Source organism: Heterobasidion irregulare (genome assembly GCF_000320585.1).
Source record: "Heterobasidion irregulare TC 32-1 unplaced genomic scaffold scaffold_04, whole genome shotgun sequence".
In the NCBI taxonomy this organism is placed as follows: domain Eukaryota; kingdom Fungi; phylum Basidiomycota; class Agaricomycetes; order Russulales; family Bondarzewiaceae; genus Heterobasidion; species Heterobasidion irregulare.
In genome coordinates, this window is record NW_009258200.1 from 1,012,633 (window position 1) to 1,033,325 (window position 20,693).

Genomic DNA, 20,693 nt, shown 5'->3' on the forward strand with positions numbered 1-20,693 from the left:
TCGTAGCCTGTTCGCGGTACTTTGTCTTGATATCAAGTTGGGACAAGGGTGCCATGTTCTCGGTTTCACTGGTAACAACATCTCAAACTGCAGTTTGACGCAGAGCTATTTTTTGCACACTTTTCGCGCGTTCGATTGGCACCTGTTCCGAGGGAGATGGACGTTTACTGATATCTTCGAGCTGGAAGTCTGTCATCCATTTACATAATGTGCCTATGTAACGATGATGCAGATGCCGCTTTCCCACTGTGTGTCGACCCTGAGCCTGAGATGAAGTTTCTGATGCCGTCCTGCGCACTCTGCATAATCGGGTATCCATTCGTAAGGTACATGCTACGTATGCAGCATGTACCATCTAGGCCTCTAAGTACTTCGAGCACTTCTCTTATCGGGTATATCGTGAATAAATACTAGTCAGGCAAACAACAAGGATGCACAGTCCCAGACACAAAGCGGCACTCGTACACGCAATCAAAACAAGACAGAGCGAACACAGAACCAAGGAAAACTCATACCGCTGATGGCAGTGAACATGGAATGTTAACGTCATAGAAGACCGGGGTCCGGAGGCACATGCGATGTATGTGGGGAACCAGATATATCGGCGATCGGGGATATCGTGAAGAATGGTGAGACGACAGCGCACAAAACAAAGATGCGCATTGTAATGTCCAGTAATTGAAGATGCAGATGGTCAGTGCCCTTCCAGGACCTGTGGATGAAGCGCGGGGGAACCATGATGTGAACTGTGATTCGACCGTTTGCGCGGCGGAAGACTGCGATCCTGTTGGGGGTGAGAAGTCAGTCAGTGGATCGCGAAACTCGTGAGCAAAGTCACAACGAGTCTCACCTCGCCGCGTTCCCAAGGCCGTGGATGTTTACGACCAGGAGAGTGATCGACAGCCATCCTGTCAGAACCGGGTGTGCTTGAACTTGCGCTCACGGTGCTCGGTGACCTCGGACACACTTCATGACGGGGATATTGATCGTCCCATGCGTAGGCAGGACGCATGGGCGGAGCTCCATTCTCTATGGTACGAGGACGAGGGAACGTCGGTGCCTGGTGGAATTGGGAATAACGAGGCAACTCGCTATCAGACGAGAATGACATCTTGCGAAGAAATGGGTCGGATTGTCGATGACTTTGGCGCAGGACCATAGAGACTAGGAAAAATGAGATGCTGCTAATGCTGCAAAAGGATAATGGAGAGATTGGCACATACCTAAGCTATCTCGGCGATCTTCTTCTGTTGCAACGTCTTGCCAAGCTCGACGCTCAGCCTCCATTGCTGCTACATACACATTGAAGGCGTCATGTGTACTTTTTTGTGCGCGCCGTAGGGCTCCGCGAGCGTTGGCGAGAATTTGTCCTAGAGGTTACAACCCAGAATTAGCTAGGCACCCAAACCAGCAATGTGGAAGGTAACACTCACGGGACGCCTCAACCTCTTCTTCTAGTGTGTTGATAGTACCCATCTGAGGGCTCGAAGTTTTGTTTGGCGGGTAGGAGATGGGAGCGACACTTAAAAAGTGCCGTGCGGGAGGAGGTTCGACTGTGATGGAAATAAGCGTTGAATCAGAGGCGTGAAATAATGAGACGAACTCTTCGGAATGTGGTTGGGACTATCTTCGGTCCATCCGTCATCAGAGCCATTCAGGATAGATTCCTCGGAGGGTTCCGGCGTGACAGAGACGATGTTGTGGCGCAATGGGGCAACGTAGCCGTTCTCAAGAGCTGCCTTACGTAGACGAGGGTTGTGTGGGATACCAGCCTCCTGTCGCTCAACGAATTTCCGAAGAAAGCCGAGCTCAACGTTTTCGGGCATGACGTAGGGCGGGCCTTTGATATCGCCACGCTGCATGAGGAGCTCGAGATGAGACATGACTTTGTCTTTGAGCTGCTGCAACCACTCGTGGAGCTCCATATGGTCCTGATCGGCTATGGCATCGTAGTCCTGCCGCCTACGAGCTTTCCGCCAGTAGGTTTTGGTCAGCTTGAGCGCGTGGTTCACTTCGGCATCAAGGCGGCGATACCAGTCGCTCGCCTGACTATTCAGGAGGACGGTGAGCACGCCTGGTTGGACGCGCAGCTGCAGCAGACAGCGACCGTCCGCATCGGGCGCGCTGAGCACGCCCTTTTGACCCTGGTTCCCGCGAGTGGCGCCGCGCGAGACATTACCAAGCTCGGGCCAGGGGAGATCGTCGGCTAACATGAGGGAGGCGTATACAAGAGACGGCTCGAATGAGGAGTTGGTTAGTGGACGTTGATGAGCGCGGGGCGGGAGACGACGTAGAGAGAGCCGTCGAAGTACTATGTATTTAAAGCCGACTGGTTATGTTATGGGGTGCCGGGGAAATTTGATGGAGGATGACAAGTCACCGCCTCGAACAGTGACATGTCCCGGTTGGGCATCTAGGAGACGGCCCTAACTAGCAGAATGATTCAGTATTCAGACCTCGTGGGATCCCGCCGAGCCAACGCCCATTGGTGAGATGTTGAGGATCAGAAACAATCTCTAACCATTCTCTAATCCTCTTTCGGCCACCTTGCCTCAACTCGAATTTCAGTCCAATTTCCCACACCCTTATTAAGATACTCCGCGAGGGGTCTTCCTCGGTACACCTTCCCCTTGATTTGACACCATGCTGGCATTCGCTCGTCAACTAGCATGATGTCCTGCGAACCTGCACTGCTGATGCTATCTTCGCCTTCATCTATCCCTCACAGCCATGGTGCCCACAGAAACACCCCTTATCATTGTCATCGGCGTCGAGGGGTTGTAGTTGCCTGTCCATGTGAGGTGCGTGTGTGCACGGTACCATTCCATGCCGTTATCCTGTTTCAGTCCTGATCCTGATTTATTGTGGGGAAATTCAACTCGCCGCTTCTTCCCGCGGCGCAATCATCACTGATCAGAAAACTTTGGTCTTCTGTCCAACATTCGCTGTTGTAAACGGCATGTCAACAATTGGAACTTTCCAGGATCCCAATGCTAATGTGTCGGCTCTGGATGTGTCAATGCGGGAACCCCTCGACTATACTTACTCATTTATCAGCACGACATCTCACGTGGTCCAAATTCTCTCCCCCGATGCTTTACGCGATCAGCAATCGAATTTGGTTACTGCGCTGAAGATATCAATCTTCTTTCCAGTGATAATCGTATTTTCTCTCATCGCATCTTCTCAGGACTCCATTACATAGTTTGACGATGATGTCCCATGATTAGTGCGCGAATCTGGGGCCCTCGATCCATCGCCCGTCTCCGTTCAAACACCTTGCGGTCAAAAAAAGGATCACCGAAGTCAAGACATGTGGACCTGTCATGATACGTTTCCTACAGGCCACCTCTTTTGCTGTACCAAGTCCTATAAATATGCACGGCGCTGTTTCTCAAGTCAGTGGGATTTTTAACACCGATGACCAGTTTCAGTGTATGTGTCGATTTGAGTGCTGAGTGTTGATTCGAGGCCAGCTGTGAACTTATGAATCAACTTTACACTTTCACTTGAAACACGAAAGTAGAGATTCTCTTGTCGCCATTCGACTTACTGTAGGCATGCAGATTCACCATGCGTCAAGTCGCAGACTTCTCATAGCCTTCCGGCTATTGACAATGAAGGAGGGTGAGAAGAATCGCCGCTTCGATTGGAATCGGACCCGGCGCAGAGAGCAACGATCATACACGTAAGTGGGTCAATTCTATATTACAGGGACAAACAAAGAAACACAATCGTTTCTATATCTAGTCATCTATAAAGCACTTGTTGACAATGTAAGGCCCTTGTCAGTCAGGACAGATTTTCCATTGAATGCAGTTTACTTCTCATGAAATACCGCATCGTGCCTTCCAAACCAAGATCTTGACATCGTTTAAATTTTCCATGTGAGTCAAGCTCTTTGTCTCCCGACGAGGAATAGTCTGTTTAGTGAGAGTCAATATGACACACAAGACATGTATAATATACAAGAGACACGATGACGACGATTCGGTAGGCTGTATATCTTCTGTGACGATGCGCTGACCACGACAACGTGGATCGGGATGCAAGAAGACAGCATAGACAGCTAACATTCCACTTTCAAGGAGATCCAGTCGTGATTACATCGTACCACCTTTCATCGTTGAGAGTTTACGGGTTTCAGCGTTGTCCATTTTACCGTTACTCTCTGTCTCTCACACTGTCCTGCTCGCAATGTGGGTTCATTGTGGCAGGTTGAATAAGACTGCGTGAGACTGTAGGTTGCCCATTTACCTCAGCATCACGTCACTAAGTCTTCTCCACATTTCGCAAAGAGCTGACTAAAGGACAACTAATAAATATTGTCTTTCGTCAGATGCAACCCACGACCTCAATTGATAGTGGATATTCGGGTGTAGTGCGAATGACGAGATGATGGTTCATCACATTTCTGCCAGCCTCGGCACGCCGAAGGGAGGGCCGATCGCAATTGATCATCAGAGCCCCACGATGCATTCTGCGAAATGTTGGCAGGAGCTAAGTTGGGACTTCGAACGATCCTGAACTCTATGAGTGGACGCCATCGACAAAGAAGCAATCAGCTATTCTTAAATAAGGCAACATCTGTTCCTGTAGGCTATGTCTGACATTCGCACTTGATATATCTACCTTTCGTGGTCGGCCTGTTCCGTTGCTATTCAGTCAAGTGCCCACTGCAGTATACAGAAGACATGATTTGACTGTGATGCAGGGACCACCATTACCTTTCAAAAGCGAAAAATGGATCGGGCTGTCGAAGGATGCGATATGTTCCATTCTCGGAGGACTCGGTGTACAAATCAGCTACTGATCGGAAGGCTACTGTGACAGTTGGACTGGAGCACATCAGTAAAAAAGAAGCATCCGCATCAGGAGATACAGGTCCAGCGGCGCTCGTTGTGGCAGCAGAAGAACGGAACTTGACCGAACTCCAAAAGTAGCCGAAGACAGCGAAAATGAACGTCTTAAGGCCAGCGATGTGGCAACGATAAGGGATAGCTGCCGCCCTTGATTCGACGAGGCAGAAGTCGGGACATGATGGCGGTGACGTGCTGTTTGAGGCTTTGATGTTTTCTAGGACATGATGAAGTGATATGGGCACTGCTACCAGTCGAGGGTCGATATGATGTTGACATAGCGGAGACAGTCCGTCAAGGCGGGAAAGCGGCTGGGGCCTGAGTCGACGGTTAGACAAGGTGTACTTTGTTGTCAGCGCCGTTTGGAGCGGATGAATAGAAATTGCAGTACGTAGTAATAAATATTAAAGACCGTCCACACCGTAAATGGCCAACCGCAAAACAGGGGTTTTAGGAAGAGACGCCTTGAGTGGATAGAACGGAATTAAAGATGTCAGCATTTTTTTCGTCCAAATGTCCCACTGTCGTCTACGGAAGATGAGCCGACGGAAACGGGGGAGGTATTGAAGCGAGACTCTCGGACACAATGTAGCGTGATTCATAGTTGAGGTGTGTGTTGTCTCGTGTTGCTGAGGCGAGCGGAAAGGAGGGCGAGCCGCAGTGGTGGGTTGTCTGGATAGAGAAACGCTGAAGCATTCACCGAATTGGACGCGTAACGACAGGTCAGTTGAGGCGTTCGGCGTGTACGAAACGTGTGTGTCGTATGTTTTCTTTGGCAATCGGATCTTGAATCTCCCATATGTGTACCTCGGATCTAATGGGCATTTGTGTGCTTTGTGAGCAGCAAACAAAGCGAGATAAAAATGAAATCACGGGTCTTCGAAGCTGGGATAAGGATAAGCCTATGAAAATAAACAGGCATACACATCCTTCTACATAACGGGTTTCCTTCTGCTGTCAGCACGTGTCTTGATGACAAAATATAAACACAGGACGCATACACTGTGCGCAGACTTAGCAATCAGAAGGGGGGGCCGAGCAGGGAGGACTTGTTTGCATGCCAGGAGTTTCAGCATCAGTCTCAATCAGTATCCAGGTACAGAGCGTGGCACAGCGCGGGCGACTTAAGGTAGCAAAGTTCTGTTTGAGACGTTCTCTTGCAGAGCGGCACTGGAAATCTGGAAACTTCAGGGATTCCGAGCGCATCAAATGGCAGATAGACATTGATAGTATTGGGTATCTCGGCGTCGGAACGTATGGGGGCTATAGTCACCATCATGATCAGTCACTGCATTTCCATGTTATTTCGAAGTACGTACGATCATGATTGAATTCTCAGCCAGAGAAGACGCAGAGGTATCGACTTTGAGAAGTTGATTGTGCATGATTGGAGACGCCGCTGCTCAGAAATCCCGCCAGAAGGAGGAGATCATGGTTATCCAGAATGGGACTTGCCGACTGCGAACGTAATAATACAGTTGTCGTGGGAGCTAGTCTCTGGCCTATATATTGGGGCCATAAGAACATTGGCCGTTAATTTGATACCGGAAACCCGCATTACGCAGCGGCGTTATGCCGCTACATGTAGGCCTTTTTCAGCCTGAGCAAAAAAGAAAAGTCGAACAGTCAGTCTTTGGGAGTGGAAGTGACAGCAACCACGATGATGGCGTACACGCCAATTGAGCTATGCGGTGCAGGGTCGCGCAGCAGCATCAACCATTTCCGCCGAGAGTCAGACAAGGCTATAGTGGGAATCGCACTATCAACCTACCATGTGGACTGGCCATCTTTCTCGCTCAACCTTCGGAGCCTTGGTATTCCGGAGATGGAAGCTGATGGTAATATCCTCTGTTTCGCTCCTGATAGACCTGGTATATCAGGTGAGTATCACGCTCCACGATGTATGATATTTCAATGTGAGGCCATGAGGAACACAAATAACGTTTCTCACAGATGAGGGGCAGAGCCATGGCATGCCCTTTGGCACATTGATGCATTCATTACATGTATGAATTTTTCTGTAAGCTCAGCTTCAGTTCCTTGTGATGCGAGATCATGTGTATAATGATTCGAGAGTGCATGAGTGGATCAGTATACCCAAGCCGCAGTCTATTTCGAGAGTATCGTCTTTTCGACAGACAAGTCGAGGAGGAGTAGAGAGTGTCGATCGGGGCTGAGCTATCGGCAACACCATTCAGGACCCTATAACATTTCCCGGCACGACGAGGTCGCTCTTTTGCGATTCCGAGCAATGGATGCAAGTGAATGCAAAGGAGCACGGAAGACAGGGTGGACATACACAACAGTAGGATAGCCGCGCCAAGTTATTCCTTTGAAAATAGTTTTGTTCAATCCGTTTCAATAACGACGAAACAAAATTTCCGTTTCGTACCGAACTCGTAGCACACAAATCTCGCGTCAAGACGCAACGCGCCAGTGATTTTGAAGAGAACCAGTGACGCATTCGACGGACGATCGGACTCGAGATCTGCGATGACACGAGGGAGTTCTGTCACTGCGGTCAGAGCTGCTGCAAAGCAGATGTAGAAAGGAAAGTCGGTAAAACGTCAACTTGAACGCGTGCGCGCGAACGCTTTCCCAGTCCCCTTCTATCACGTGGCCATCTAGAGTGCCATCATCACCGCCACAGTCCCCTTCAATCATCTTGAAACCCTTCTTGTGCCTACACCACCTGGTCCGCCTTTCACATACGAACTTGGGTCGTGGATGTCTATAGAGTAGGAAAAAAGTCTCGTGACTTCAATTCCCTGTGTTCGACGTGCACGCGCTGGCCATCAACGTCATAGCAATCCCACCGTCCGCTTCTCCCTGCATTCATCGACTAGAATATACTAAACGCCTCGACCAGTTCTTCATCACGTTGTGTGCATCCCAGACAATCAGGCTACTTGTTCTGTCTTCCTACCATGATGACTAGCTTCTCGAAGGCTGGCGTCAGTTTCTTCTGTTCTGTGGGCATCTTATGACGCTCGACCCTGGGCATACCGCCCCGGCAAAATGAGCATCCTCTTACCTCGTTGTTCTCGACTTTCAAATCCTCCGGATGGAACGACAGAAGAGGTATCGCCTGACTTGAAAAGAACCATTGCTGTCTTCCAAGGGCCTGGTTTTGAGGGTTAGAGGCGATATATAGACGAGTCCGCGACGAAGTCGTGAGTGTAGTTCATTGTGCAGCTCTCTCCTCAATCCCCAAACATTGCGCTTAGCTGATATGCATCCGCACACTCTGCTGTTGTATGTATTCTGCACGAGCTTGGGCATGATGGGTCATGTATCCGGCAGAGATATATTCGAGGCAAGGGCAGCTGTAAAGAACCCATTCGCCCCATTTCAAGTATTCGGAAATGCAACCATTGGACCTGAATTGACGGTGGAGCATCTTTTCTTTGACCAGGTAAGTCGCTGGCATATGCCTTCAAATTTGTGGATTGTTGATCCCCAATGACAATTCACTAACCAGTGGCCCACGGGCCTTAGCGTCTCGTCTACTGGAAAGATATATGCCAACTTCCCCACCGCCGTCAATCAGACCAACACGAAATTTACTGTTGGCGTCGTAAATGGCCACACGAGTGAGGCAGCATTCCCCTCCGTCGAAGCCAACCAGCCGCCCGCAGGATTTCTCTCAACTACGGACCCAGTTCATTTTGGCTCGAATGATAGCGATCACTTGATCAGCGTGCAAAGCGTGGTCGTCGACGCGCTTGATCGGGTATGGGCGCTCGATACAGGGAGGCCACTGGTGAATGGACAGATGGTACTCGGGAGTCAGGGCGGCCCCAAACTGGTTGGGTTTGACCAGAACGGGACCAAGGTAGCAAACCTCGTATTGCCCGCCGGGGTTGCGTTCCCGGATTCGTATCTAAACGACGTACGATTCGATTTGCGAGCTAGTACGTTACCGGCGGGTAAAGGAGTCGCATACGTCACCGATTCGAGGTGTGTGGCCCGCGAATTGCATGCAACAGACCCTGTCTGCTGATGCTCGCTTTCATGGATTGGAAGTAACGAGGGCCGGAATGGTATCATTGTGATAGATCTAGGGACTGGAAACGCGTGGAGGCATCTCGATAGCATCGCGCTGACGAGAGCGGATTCTGATTTCAAGAGCTCTTACAATGGCCGGCCGTTCCAGGTTGTCACACAGGGTCCTACGCCTGGCATCTTTTCGCGTTTCACCACAGGGTCAGATGGAATTGCATTGAGCAACGGTGCGCCGAACCGTTCCGTCCTGCGATACTGTGGATCTGACAACTGAATGTATGTGTCGTTCGTGCCCGAACGCACCGAAGACGGCAAGTTCCTATATTTCTCACCGCTCGCTTCACGCCGCCTCTATCGTGTTCCCACTTCCCTTCTCCTCGTACAGCCAGGGCCTGCGACTCCAAATGCAGTCAATGCTGCCATTGCCGGGACACAATTTCTTGGTGAACTTTCGAGCCACGCAGACGGCCTTGAGACGGATGCGGATGGGCTGATCTACGTCAGTGCGCCTGAGCACAATGCTATCACCATCTTCCAGCCCGAAACTGGCATATCAGAGACCCTTGTCAAGGATCCTAGGATCCAGTGGCCCGTGAGTAGCTAGCACCGATAGTCGAATGCACATGCTGATCCTCGCGTCAGGACACCCTGTCAGTGGCGACCAACAACCGCCTCTATTTCACGTCGAACCAGTATTTCTTGCAGCCTTCTTTGAATAACGGAACTGATCTTCGCGTGACTCCCTTCGGCATATTCAGCGTGCCCATCAAAGCGGGGAAAGTTCAGCTGGTATGAAGAGCTCGAGCGATTATTCTGATATATGAGCGATCACGGCCTTTGTTGTAACATTTTGCTTCGTAACGACTGCTGCCGTCGAACTCTTGGTATCTCCCGAGGTTCAATCAATTTGATGAAACCAAGCTGAGAGCGTGAACAATATCCTGGATGTTAAACAGATGAGATGTAAGCGGGATTCGAAGAGAATAGGTCCGGTAGCATGAGCGAGTAGAGAAAAGTCAAGCTGTAAAGCATAACAACGCGTGAGCCGTCCATTGCGCCTTCCTATTACTGTAATACAAGACTTCCCGACTCTTCGTCATGTTTCCGTTGAGCACCGCTGACAATCGCTCAGGGAATTCCTCGATGCTACCGCAACCCCGATGCTCGAGCGCGCAAAAAAATAAAATTGACGTTATCCGGTCGAAGCCGTTGCACCTATCCCATCCTGTCCCTAAGCCTTATGGATTACCTTCCATATTCAAGTATTCTAATTGTCAAGGCAAGCCAAGGACACATGAATGGATGCAACAATAACAGAATTCTGCATAATTAGATTGAAATATATTTGAAGGGACAGGGTACAAGTCTGATATTACTACTCTAAACATGGGAAGAGATACCTGTGATAGATTTTGAATCAGCAATGCATCAAAGAACATGATAGATGCTCGCGCGAAAGGAAAGAGATCAGACATCCATAGGAAGGTCATAAGGCCCTCATCGCACCGACCACCCGCCTAGCGACCAGCGCACCATCCAAAGAATGGCGGCCCACGCTCCGCCAACGCTAATGGGTTCAACGTGGTATGGAGGGGGAGTGTAGTCGTGCAGCATTGGGGGAGTACTCCATAAAGAGGGTGCTAGAGTGGAAACTGCGAATTTCTGCAATTTTTCATCCGGATATTCCCGCGAGCAATTTGAAGAAAAGATACGGAGAGAATGATTGCTCACCATGAAATAAATTGAAAGTTGCATAGATGGAAGGTATTAATAACTGAAGAGGGGAGGATAGTCAATACTGATGTCCATGAACTGTGGATCATAACAGACAAAGAAAAATCAGACGAAATGGCACTGGCAAGTACACTGTGCGTTCCGAAGAACGCGTATCTGTTGCGAACAGACACCTCTATTCCTCGGCATGGTCGTGTAGGACGGGGAAGAGAATATGGTCATCACGGAAATGGAAAGGATGCATGCGATAAGAGGACCTAAATGAAACTCACCAAGATGCAATGAAAAGAGATAGAAAAGAAGAGATCGAGGGAGAGAGTCGGAGGTGAGAGAAAGGGAAAATTTATACCAGCGCAACGTGGTCTGTGCGCTGCTGACGTAAATCGCGGGAACCCTTGTGCATCCAGCAAGCGCCGGCCGTTCTCGTCAACTACGACGACGCCTAGCATTCACCGCATTTTGTCTCGAAAAGATATTGAGCTCAGCCATGCCCGGGGTTTTTGTGGAAGTAACCCGTTCAATTGTTCCCCAGCGTCGCACACGATCATCACACGAAATCATCGATGTCGACTTGCTCGATGACAACGTTATTCATCGCCCTACTCAGCGGAGGCGGATGGCATCGAGTGTCGGCTCGAGTACTTCTTCAGATGTCATTGTTCTCGATAGCGACGATGAGCAATTTGCATCCTCGCAGGGCCTAACAACGCGGCCGCGGCGCTCAGGTGCGTATATTCATCTTCATAGACGTGGCAATCTCCTCATTGACATTAGGCGCACGACTCGTCTCTCCACCACCACCCTTACCGAACCTATCTATACCACCCGTGCCTCTCATTCAAGAGCACCATCATCTCCACACGACCCCTGACCCTCCACCCCAGCCCCCTACATTTGGTCTTGTGCGACCAAACGAGCATCCCTTTGAATTTGAAGTATCATTGGGGCCTCGTAGAGTTCACGCGCTTCCCCGACCCGCGCCTGTTCGTCCACCGCCCCCACCAGCTCCAGCACCTCCTTCCCACCATGTCCCGAACATGGGCTTCGGTGGCGCGATCTTGTCTCTAAACCGCCAAAACGCCATAGAACAGCACCTTGAGCAGGAACGCAGTCGTGACCGTCAGTTAGCTCGCATGCAGAACATCTTCCGCCGCGTGTCGAGTTATCTCCCGTATTGGCGATCGGTCATCGACCGTGGCGAAGCAGATGAGCTCTTAGACGCCGCCTTGGCCGAATCGTTAATAAATCCCGTCTGGGGAGATGTAACAGGTGTATCTGAGGACGGCGATGCCTTTGGTTCCCATTTCCGTCGCGTCCAGCAGGGCTATAAATCCATCTACACGCATCCCTTGCCGCCTGCTGAAGGTTTCACGCACAATTTTGCTCATTCGGTCCCGAAATCTTCGCCCACCGATGTGATCGTGCTTGATGAAGACGAGATAAGCGCGAGTGCGTCTGGGACCTCAAGCAGTTGCGACGTCAGCATGATGCTTGTGTGTGCCAGCTGCTTAGATCCACTCTATCTCGCGGGCGGTGCGTTATCAGACGAGGAGAGGGCCAAGAGCAAGGTGTGGGGTCTGAGGTGTGGGCATATGCTAGATGGCAAATGCGTGGCCAAGCTCATGCAGCCCTTGGACCTCGAGAAGGATGGCGTCGAGCTCGGAGATGGTAGACCATGTGACGAAGAGGTTAGCAAGGGGAAAGGAAAGTCAAAGGCAAGAACTTCCATTGACCGGGCTACTTCAAACGATTCCATCGGATCGACTCCCCCCATCGCAATACATCAGCATACTACTCAGTCGAATACGGCGTCAAATTCTGTACGTTCACGTCTTCGCCCTCGTAATACGGCTGGACTTGTTTTGCACGCTTCTGCGCCTTCGTCTGGAAGAGACACTCGCTCGGTTAATCCACCCCAAACCCACCTTGGTCACCGTCCTCATCCAAGGCCAGCATACTCTGTGTACGGTCCGTCTAGTTCTGCCACACCTTCATCCGGCTTAAATGCCCGCGCAAAAGGCAAGGGCAAAGTCGTTGCGCCTCGCATCGAGGCGACCCACGAATGGCGCTGCCCCGTGCCCAAGTGCGGGCACCTGCATTCAAGCATCAATGTCGAAGGAAAGGGTTGGATGATGGATGAAAATAGGGGTGCAGTGGGTGTATTTGCGTGAGGTATGTTCTGCGCCTTACCGCTCAGCCCGGCAATGGAGTCATGTTTTGTTCTTACACAGGTAGATCATGGTGTGTCCACTCTCGCTTCATTGTTTGGTCCACATCATACCGCAGATTTCTTGGTTGCTACACTGGCAGCGGTTCGAACAATATAATGTATTTTTCTCACTCGTCGTCGACTTCACTGCAATCACACCCACACAGTTTAAGGAGGTAAGTGTTACAATTGTTCATTTGGTCATCAGCCGCCAGTTGCTCTGTTTGCTTGTGCTCCTGGGGTCGGTGCGCTCTCAGTGAACATCTATTCATTCAGGCAACGTCTACCGGCGCGCCAGGACGAGAAGGCTGCCTCTCTAATCCCTGTTACCATCCTTGTGCCACTTCAGATGACCTCACCATTGCCACCGCGTCTATCTAACATCCCACTATCGAGCTTGTCTGCTTATCTTCGCTTCGAGGTATAGTATACATGTGTATCTTCTTTCATCAGTGAGGTCGATGTGCATGACCTTGGCACATACCTTTCTCTAATTACTATATTGTCATATATATTACTTGCTATCACAGAACTTTCCATTGCAACGCTCTCATGTATGGCATCTTGAGCACCGTCAATGGAAAAGTATCCCCCGTTCTTCCGACAAAAGTCATTGTCCTTACTACTTTTGGTCAGATTCTAGAATTGAAGCAAGTCGCAAGCTTTCGGCTCCTGATGGTAGTACGAGGGTATCGATGATCTGTCATGTATAAGTATCGCCAGCACAGTGATAGTCTGTCCTGTTCATTTCCACTGGGTATTTTTTGGATTTTTCCCAAGCCAATAGTCTGACGTCATGGCACCGTTCACACTCCGACCTGTGGTGACCGCTTCCATCTGCTGTCGCTGATCTCTGTTCAAGATGTCCACTTTGACGCTACAATCCAAGCTGAAAGTGAAGTTTTCTTTATACATTACTGCGTGGGAAACACAACGCTCACATGCAGATTTATTCCTCGTTGGGCTAGTGTAGTTGCGCGATGGAAACGAAATTCCGTTGCTTGGTTTTGGTACGCTGCCAAAGTATCAAAGCCGTGGCCGAAAACCCTCATCTCTGATGTCTTCACAGGCACATATGAACTGGTGGGAAAGGATGCGTACAAAGCGGTGACATGGGCTTTAGAGGTGAGCAAGTTGCTCTCGCAGTCGACGTCAATCGGAAACTCATTCAGCGCTTATCGCCACAGGCAGGCTATCGTCACATTGTCTGTCGATGATCTAGGTCTTTAAAGTCGATCATTCGCACTGACGAGAATGCAATTGTGCACAGGATTCCGCGACATGGTATGAAAACGAGGCAGAATGTGGTCAAGCCATCCGTGACTTCTGTACCCGTACCAGCACGCCGCGCTCCGAGATATTCTACACTACAAAACTGAAAGACAACAAAGGTCTCGCCGCAACGACGAAGGCGATTCAATTCTCGTTGGATGCCTGCGGCCTTGGCTATATTGACTTGTATCTCATCCATGGGCCTTGGGGCGGTCCGCGAATGAGGAAGGAAGCCTGGGAGGCTATTCTACTCGCACAGAAGGAGGGAAAGCTGAAGAGTGTGGGAGTCAGCACATTTGGGGTCAGGCACTTGAAAGAACTGGCGGATGCGGGATTAGATACACCTACGGTTCATCAGGTGCGTTCCAAGGTTATGTTTATAAGAATATTCCGAAGATTACTAATCTTTGCAGATTGACCTCCATCCATTCATGGCTCGCACAGAAATTGTAGCATACTGCAAAGAACGCGAGGTCGCGCTAGAGGTATGGCCCTTTACGGGTCAAGTTGTCGGGCATTCCGGTTGATTTGTCCTTTCCATAGGCCTGGGCGTCGTTAGCTCGGGGGATGCGCATGTCTCATCCATCGATTACCAAACTGGCCAGGAAATATAACAAGGAGTCGGCTCATATATTTCTACGCTATTCGTTACAAAAGGTACAGCTCGTTTCACGTACCATGTCATTGTGGTGACTGATCCTTGCCGTACTTTCTTCAGGGCTACATTCCATTGGTTAAGTCGGCGTCACAGAGCCGGATAGTATCTAACGCACAACTGTACGACTTCTCACTGGAAGAGGAGGATATGACTCACCTGGACAGTCTGAACGAGAGTGCGTATTGATTTGATACATCGCTATACGTTGAAAATTACGCTGATGCCCTTTACAGATTTGGTGACTGACTGGGATCCTACGGATAGCCCATGACAGAACCATGCTGCGTGAATAAGTCTCGAACTTCCACTTGCTTTTGTGATGTGACGAAGACTGCCTTCACAAGTCAGATAATTATGTTTCTGGCAAAAACATCTGTATTTTATGGACAGTGACGATATCCATGTGCTCATTCCCTTGTACTTTCATAAGAAGTGAGAATTCTGACCGAGCTCAGTGCGGTCTATCAGGAACATGTTTAATTTGTCATGTAGCTCTGGATATTAGGAACATACGGGGTACGTCCATACGCATGGCGAGAACTGTCTTCAGTTCGCTAATATGATACGTAGATGTCTACCTTTGCTCGTCACTTACGACATCGTGCACGCATGTTGACCTATCCGACACCAGATGGGCATCCATGCTATGCATATGCTCGATCTGTCCCGTGCACTCCACAGCGAATGTCAAGAACAGACGAGAAAAACTTCTCAATTGAGACGAGAATCCGGTTTAGTATCTCTACTTCTCTGTCAAAGTCTGTGGAGCCTTATCCACAACACAACACTCTGATATCGTGGGTGCTTTTGACCATCTTTCGGTTCGATCAATTCGCGTCTTTTCAGGTTTCCTTCCATTGAGTTTTCTATCCACGTGCGGAGATACATTACAGGGTTTGAAGGGAGGTATCTTTCTAACCCTTCACGTCACTGATGCAATGTGATGCGGTCCTGGAATGCATGCTTCGTCAAGTTCCGTGGCCTATGCCTAGACTATCGCAACCTAGATGAAACCTTCACCCCGGCCCGCCTCTGTCAGGCTTGTCGACGCACCACATTCCGTGAACGTGCTAGTGCGCGCCTTTTCCCTAGCCATAGTCATTCTCTATTCGAGTTTCGTATTTCCGCCTTTGCCCCGCCCGGAGCAGAAGACCGCAATGTGAGACATAGCAAGTAGCCCCGTCACCTTGCTGCATGCAGGAATACCAGCACTTGGACCAAGATATCTACTCCGGTAAAGTTTGAAGGTATGACACAGTTCGCCCATCGCCGGTCGTTGCTGCAGAGTGTACACAGGGTTCATGAATCGATCAATTTTTATCGCTTTTTGGGAATCCAGCCTGCGAGTTGCCTTCATGACGGCATTTCATCTCGTTTGAAGCACATCGACAGCCTGTCTTGATTGATTTACGACTTGTTCTCTAGGTTATTGTTGGAAAGGTATCGGACCATCGGTTTCGCCAGCATAGAATGATCAATTATGGGGTGGTACCTCTTCAGTCGCGACTGGAGTGCTGCTGAAATTGCACACATCCAGGCTGTAATGACCTGTGCCATAAGGTGATGAGCGCGTGGACGCTATGATAGACAATATCCGCACTACCGAGAGCTTGAGGCCTGAGCCCTCAATCCGACTCAAAAGGAGCTCAACAGCACGGTGTCTGGTAGATGCCACCTCAAAGGAAGCAAAGATTGATAACTTTTCAGTGAGAAGATATACCTGATCACAGGATGAATCGATATGGCAGTCAGCCCGTTCCAAATCGTCACATGCCGCGGACTTGTCGGGGTACCAAAATTCTTCAGCCCCGCAATTGTGCGACTCATCTCTTCCATGATGGTCTCAGTTTCACCCTCCCTGTGTAGCATGCTCTTCTCTTCATCATACTGTGAAATGCGTGATGCCTTTACTCAGTAAAGAGAAGAACAATTGTATTCTCGGAGATCCCCGTAGAAGACCGTAAGAGAGTCGCTGGGTAAGACCGAGCGGTGGCCGAAGTCCGAGGTGAGCTCGTTTGCCCAGAAAGAAAAGCCTCCGGCCAGTTCTAGTTTTGCTTCGGATTGTTCCATTGCATCACTGTGACTCCCAACGGGAGGGCCATTTCTTGGAATCGAGACTAGCTTTTCCTCTCTTTCGGAACATTCTAAGTACGTGATCTTGATAGATTATTCTGAGGTTGCTCATTGCTTGTCAGTAGGGCTCCTACCGCCAGCGGTGATCTCGCAATCATCTCATTTATCTCTCTGCCGCTTCTGCTACACGAGTCTTCCGCTCCCTGAGCGGCTTAAACTTCTTGCTCATGAGGTAAGGCTGACATATCTTTTGACCCTTCCGTTTTCGTGATCATCGAATCGCATCTCCCCGGCAAAGTAAGCTCCGGTTTTATCTCTTCTTCTCCATAATGGCTTTCGTGCGGCTTTGCTGAACGATCTGAGAGGCACTGGATCATCTATAGCAGCATATTCCCCGGATCATACGAAACACTGAAGGTGTGTGTGTATGACATGTACACATCAACCCTTGTTTTGGCGGTCTTCTGCGTCTGAGCCTCCCGTCTTCTCGGCCTGACGAAGAAGGCCGATTCTTTCTTATCTCATCGACCATCGACCATCGGCCGCACGTCGTGGGCTCATCCAATGACAGTCGGAGCCTCCCTCTCATACGCCAGACCATGGTCCCTTTCAATGCAATGGCAGACTCGTCTTTGGCGAATACGGATTCTTGCTACTCATACGCTCTTGTACCCTTTTGGTCCGAGATGATCTCTTCTCAGCATCACTCACGCAGATTTATGAACAGATGCAGACTGTGTCAAAGGTCTCTCCGTCTTTGATGCACGCTCTTCAAAATTAGCAGAGAGCAAAGTCAACATGCTATCTGGCTCCAATGCATTGAAACCCCAGAAATTCACTGCTGGACAGATATACGACTCTTCCCTGTCTCTGGCCTTAGCGATTCTCATTTTCTCCGTTAAGACAAATTTGATCTAGTTTGGCAAGACTTTAGGTTCCCGGCGGCCCAGTAAGAGTCCTATGTATGTGCTTCTTCTGTACCGATATCACGGCAGCCTCGAGGTCAAGCTATTCCGTGGCACACGCAGTCCACGTCGAACTGCAAATGCCTGAAGGTGTTTGATAGGCTTTGGAGTCGTTTCCGGCCCAGGCCAACGCATGCACATCTCGCGGACCTGATGCCGTAGCCCCTTCCGCCGGTACACGTACATCACTCTAGTCCATAGCCATGCCTTCACACATCGACTTCCCTTCATTCCCTATATTTCCTTTCTATCGACAACGCGCCTTTGGTCCTTGATCTCACGCGGTCGCAAAATCCCATCCAGAAGTGGGATTGTCGTGATCCTCATTGAGATTCCGATGTTGGATATGGATACATCCGCTAACATACACGATACGGAAGCAATGCGCCGTCTGCTTTGGTCCCTCAACGCATGAATGTCTTGCATATGATGCCAATCTTGCTCTGGCCTGCTTGTGAAACACCTTCCTGTACATATCACAGCCTGCGCATGAGATCTTTTTTTTCCCTGCTCCCCACATCGCTACACATCAATCCTTGCTATTTTGGTTCAGATAGAAGCTCTTAACAATGCACGGCATCCACGGCCACTCCACGCCCATTCTGCTGCGTAAGCCTCCACCGTCAAGCCTAAGGTCCGCGCGGAATACATCCTTTGACCTCCTTTGACGGGCTTTCACCTGTCGACCTACTACCCGATCGCATGCCTTCGGTCTGATGCTACTCATTGTGTCCATATTAAAAAACTGCGCCCCTGTGCGCCGTGCTTTGGGATCCACAACATTACGAGATGTCACAATCTGCCAACGTGGAATGAATGGAGCAGAGAACCTGGGTCCTCGAGCGGTGACAATAGGCGTAAGTATAGAAGTATACATTCTTTGGATTGAATTGGACTCAATACGTCACATGCATATGTTGATCCCAAGGGCACAGCGCCTTATCTTGGAGAGATTGCATTTCGGCACATGCTGCTGCGCGACGAAGAGGGGTTTTCGACATCTCAAATTAACGCGTCACCGAAACCCAATTTCTGACTTCGTCAATTCAGATGCCTGGTCAGGGACAGAATTTAGCCAGAATAGATCCGTCCGAAGTCTTCCGAAGTCTACACAACAGCTGTGCCGGCGGCTTTGAACGCCTTGAGACGCAGAGAACTGGGAAGCTTGACAAATTCACACGTGTCCGCTTATGGAAGACGCGGAGCGCCGACTGCTCCATAACAGTCGCTCGACGTGGGGAGAAACCGCCTCTCTGGTTCTGTTGTGAGAGCGAAGTGGACGTCATTGATTGAGTCATAAATTCGAAGCCAGTGCTGAGATATGAATATGTGCCCGTTGTAGCGATGTAGATTCAAATCCAGAAAAGTGTGGGGAAAGAAACCATGAGATCGAAGGCGGTGTCTTGATACAAGTGTTCTCCACTTACTTGATGCGATCACCGTGTGTCCGTTCAGGGGCATAATTCTTAGCACATTAGACCATATCCGAAGTGCACTTCTCTCTACGCATAAATCTTCAGTAAATTTCTCTTGCCCAGGAACAGCGCGGAAGCACTGCAGAAGCTATGCTATGACTAAGCTCCTCCGTAACCAACCTCACTTAAACTCGGGTGCCGTCCTGCATCATCCTCTCCAGATGTATAGCTCGAGCATTCTATTATCAACTACCTGCTCTTGCTGACTGCAATGTGGCCTTATTGAAAGCATGTCTGTTGATCAGATTACTTGGTTGATTGGTGCATGACCTGAACTTGTAATGAGGCTTTCTGTAGTGTTTTCGCCTATCGAGTTAGGTAGGAAGCCTTGGAGTAACGGAGTTTCAGATTGGAGATGATTTGGGGTGGGAACTCATGGGAAGGGCAAGAGAAACAAGTTTCTTGTTTATGAGTCTGCCTCAAGCCACGGCTAAAGCTCAGGGTTGTTGCTCATGTCATTCATGACGCAGACAAGCTTTGGGCTGGGTTAGTCAATGTTTTACAGAGCACATCGAACACTGCAGTGTGCAAGCAACCACACCATATACGGGTCTGAGAGCCTGCATCATAGCACTCGAGATTTTTACGTATTTAGGGGTACAATTTCACAACTAAGTGCAAAAAAACCCGTTTCGGATATGGCCTATTGTGATAATATTAGGGTTGGGTCGACCTGCCTATGAAACTGAACTGAACATATTGGCAACAGCAGTCACGGCGGATGAGTCCGAGGATGATATAAAAGCCCTCCGAAGTGGTCCCGCGCCTTCCTGCGCTCAGCGCTTATCAGTAAATCACATCGCCCGTGAGAAGAACGGCCGGGTGATAGTGCGATGGTGGTGGCGATGTTGGTTACATGGCGGTCTTCAGTCTAGGATGCAACTTGGGATGTAGATGAATTAGCGGAGTGTGCGCGGGGAGCGATCTGTGGTCGACACATCAATACTAGCAATTTCAATGTAATACCACGGCGAGATGAGAACGGGCGCCGCGCGACGCTCGTAAAAGCCCTAACGCTGGGAGCGCTCAGCGCACCCTACCGCAAACCCAGAGTGTGGCAGCGGCCGGAATCGACCGAACACACCAATCAGGCAAATCATCCCAGTCGAATTTGGATCTGTGGGGTGGCAGCGTTGATGTATATTCTGGATACTCGACCTGACATGAGGCGGGGAGCGCTGGCGGATGGGAAACTGTATCACACGTAGAAGAATTCTGCTTGGTGGGTTTGGGCACCAAATTCCCAAGCCAAGTCGCGACGACTGTTGTGAACAAAGTTCTCGTTATCGCCTTGGAGCCTTCGGCCTCTGGCGCCACCTGTCGGATGATGCTGCCATTAGACAGTGAAAAGTGATCAGAAAATTAACGGCTGAAATTGGAAAACGGTGATCAGTTATGAGGTGCCAAAAAAAAGGAAGAGGCTTCTTGAAGCGGATAACTTAC

The 20,693-nt window shown here is 49.8% G+C and overlaps 5 protein-coding genes across 5 annotated transcripts; 4 read left to right on the forward strand and 1 right to left on the reverse strand.

The window, feature by feature from the left end:
- Positions 1-301: 301 nt before the first annotated feature.
- On the forward strand, positions 302-964 carry HETIRDRAFT_408869 (uncharacterized protein; the record flags this gene model as incomplete). The annotated part of the gene is made up of 2 exons (XM_009546782.1): positions 302-784; positions 851-964. Coding segments are annotated over exons 1-2 (214 nt in total), but the record flags the coding sequence as incomplete, so codon positions are not given.
- Positions 965-1,164: 200 nt separating this feature from the next.
- Positions 1,165-2,213, reverse strand: HETIRDRAFT_316455 (uncharacterized protein; the record flags this gene model as incomplete). The annotated part of the gene is made up of 3 exons (XM_009546783.1): positions 1,165-1,370; positions 1,434-1,522; positions 1,600-2,213. The coding sequence occupies 3 exons, from the start codon at positions 2,211-2,213 to the stop codon at positions 1,165-1,167; spliced, it is 909 nt and encodes a 302-aa protein (XP_009545078.1).
- Positions 2,214-8,142: 5,929 nt separating this feature from the next.
- HETIRDRAFT_450516 (uncharacterized protein) lies at positions 8,143-9,659 on the forward strand (the record flags this gene model as incomplete). Its single annotated transcript, XM_009546784.1, has 5 exons — positions 8,143-8,274; positions 8,341-8,819; positions 8,886-9,091; positions 9,173-9,456; positions 9,507-9,659. The coding sequence occupies 5 exons, from the start codon at positions 8,143-8,145 to the stop codon at positions 9,657-9,659; spliced, it is 1,254 nt and encodes a 417-aa protein (XP_009545079.1).
- A 1,426-nt stretch (positions 9,660-11,085) lies between these two features.
- Positions 11,086-12,769, forward strand: HETIRDRAFT_163178 (uncharacterized protein; the record flags this gene model as incomplete). The annotated part of the gene is made up of 2 exons (XM_009546785.1): positions 11,086-11,323; positions 11,373-12,769. The coding sequence occupies 2 exons, from the start codon at positions 11,086-11,088 to the stop codon at positions 12,767-12,769; spliced, it is 1,635 nt and encodes a 544-aa protein (XP_009545080.1).
- A 900-nt stretch (positions 12,770-13,669) lies between these two features.
- Positions 13,670-15,008, forward strand: HETIRDRAFT_473863 (uncharacterized protein; the record flags this gene model as incomplete). The annotated part of the gene is made up of 9 exons (XM_009546786.1): positions 13,670-13,702; positions 13,781-13,817; positions 13,877-13,932; positions 13,995-14,012; positions 14,078-14,437; positions 14,493-14,564; positions 14,623-14,736; positions 14,798-14,912; positions 14,971-15,008. 9 exons carry the CDS (start codon positions 13,670-13,672, stop codon positions 15,006-15,008), a joined length of 843 nt encoding a protein of 280 aa, XP_009545081.1.
- Between the last annotated feature and the right edge of the window lie 5,685 nt (positions 15,009-20,693).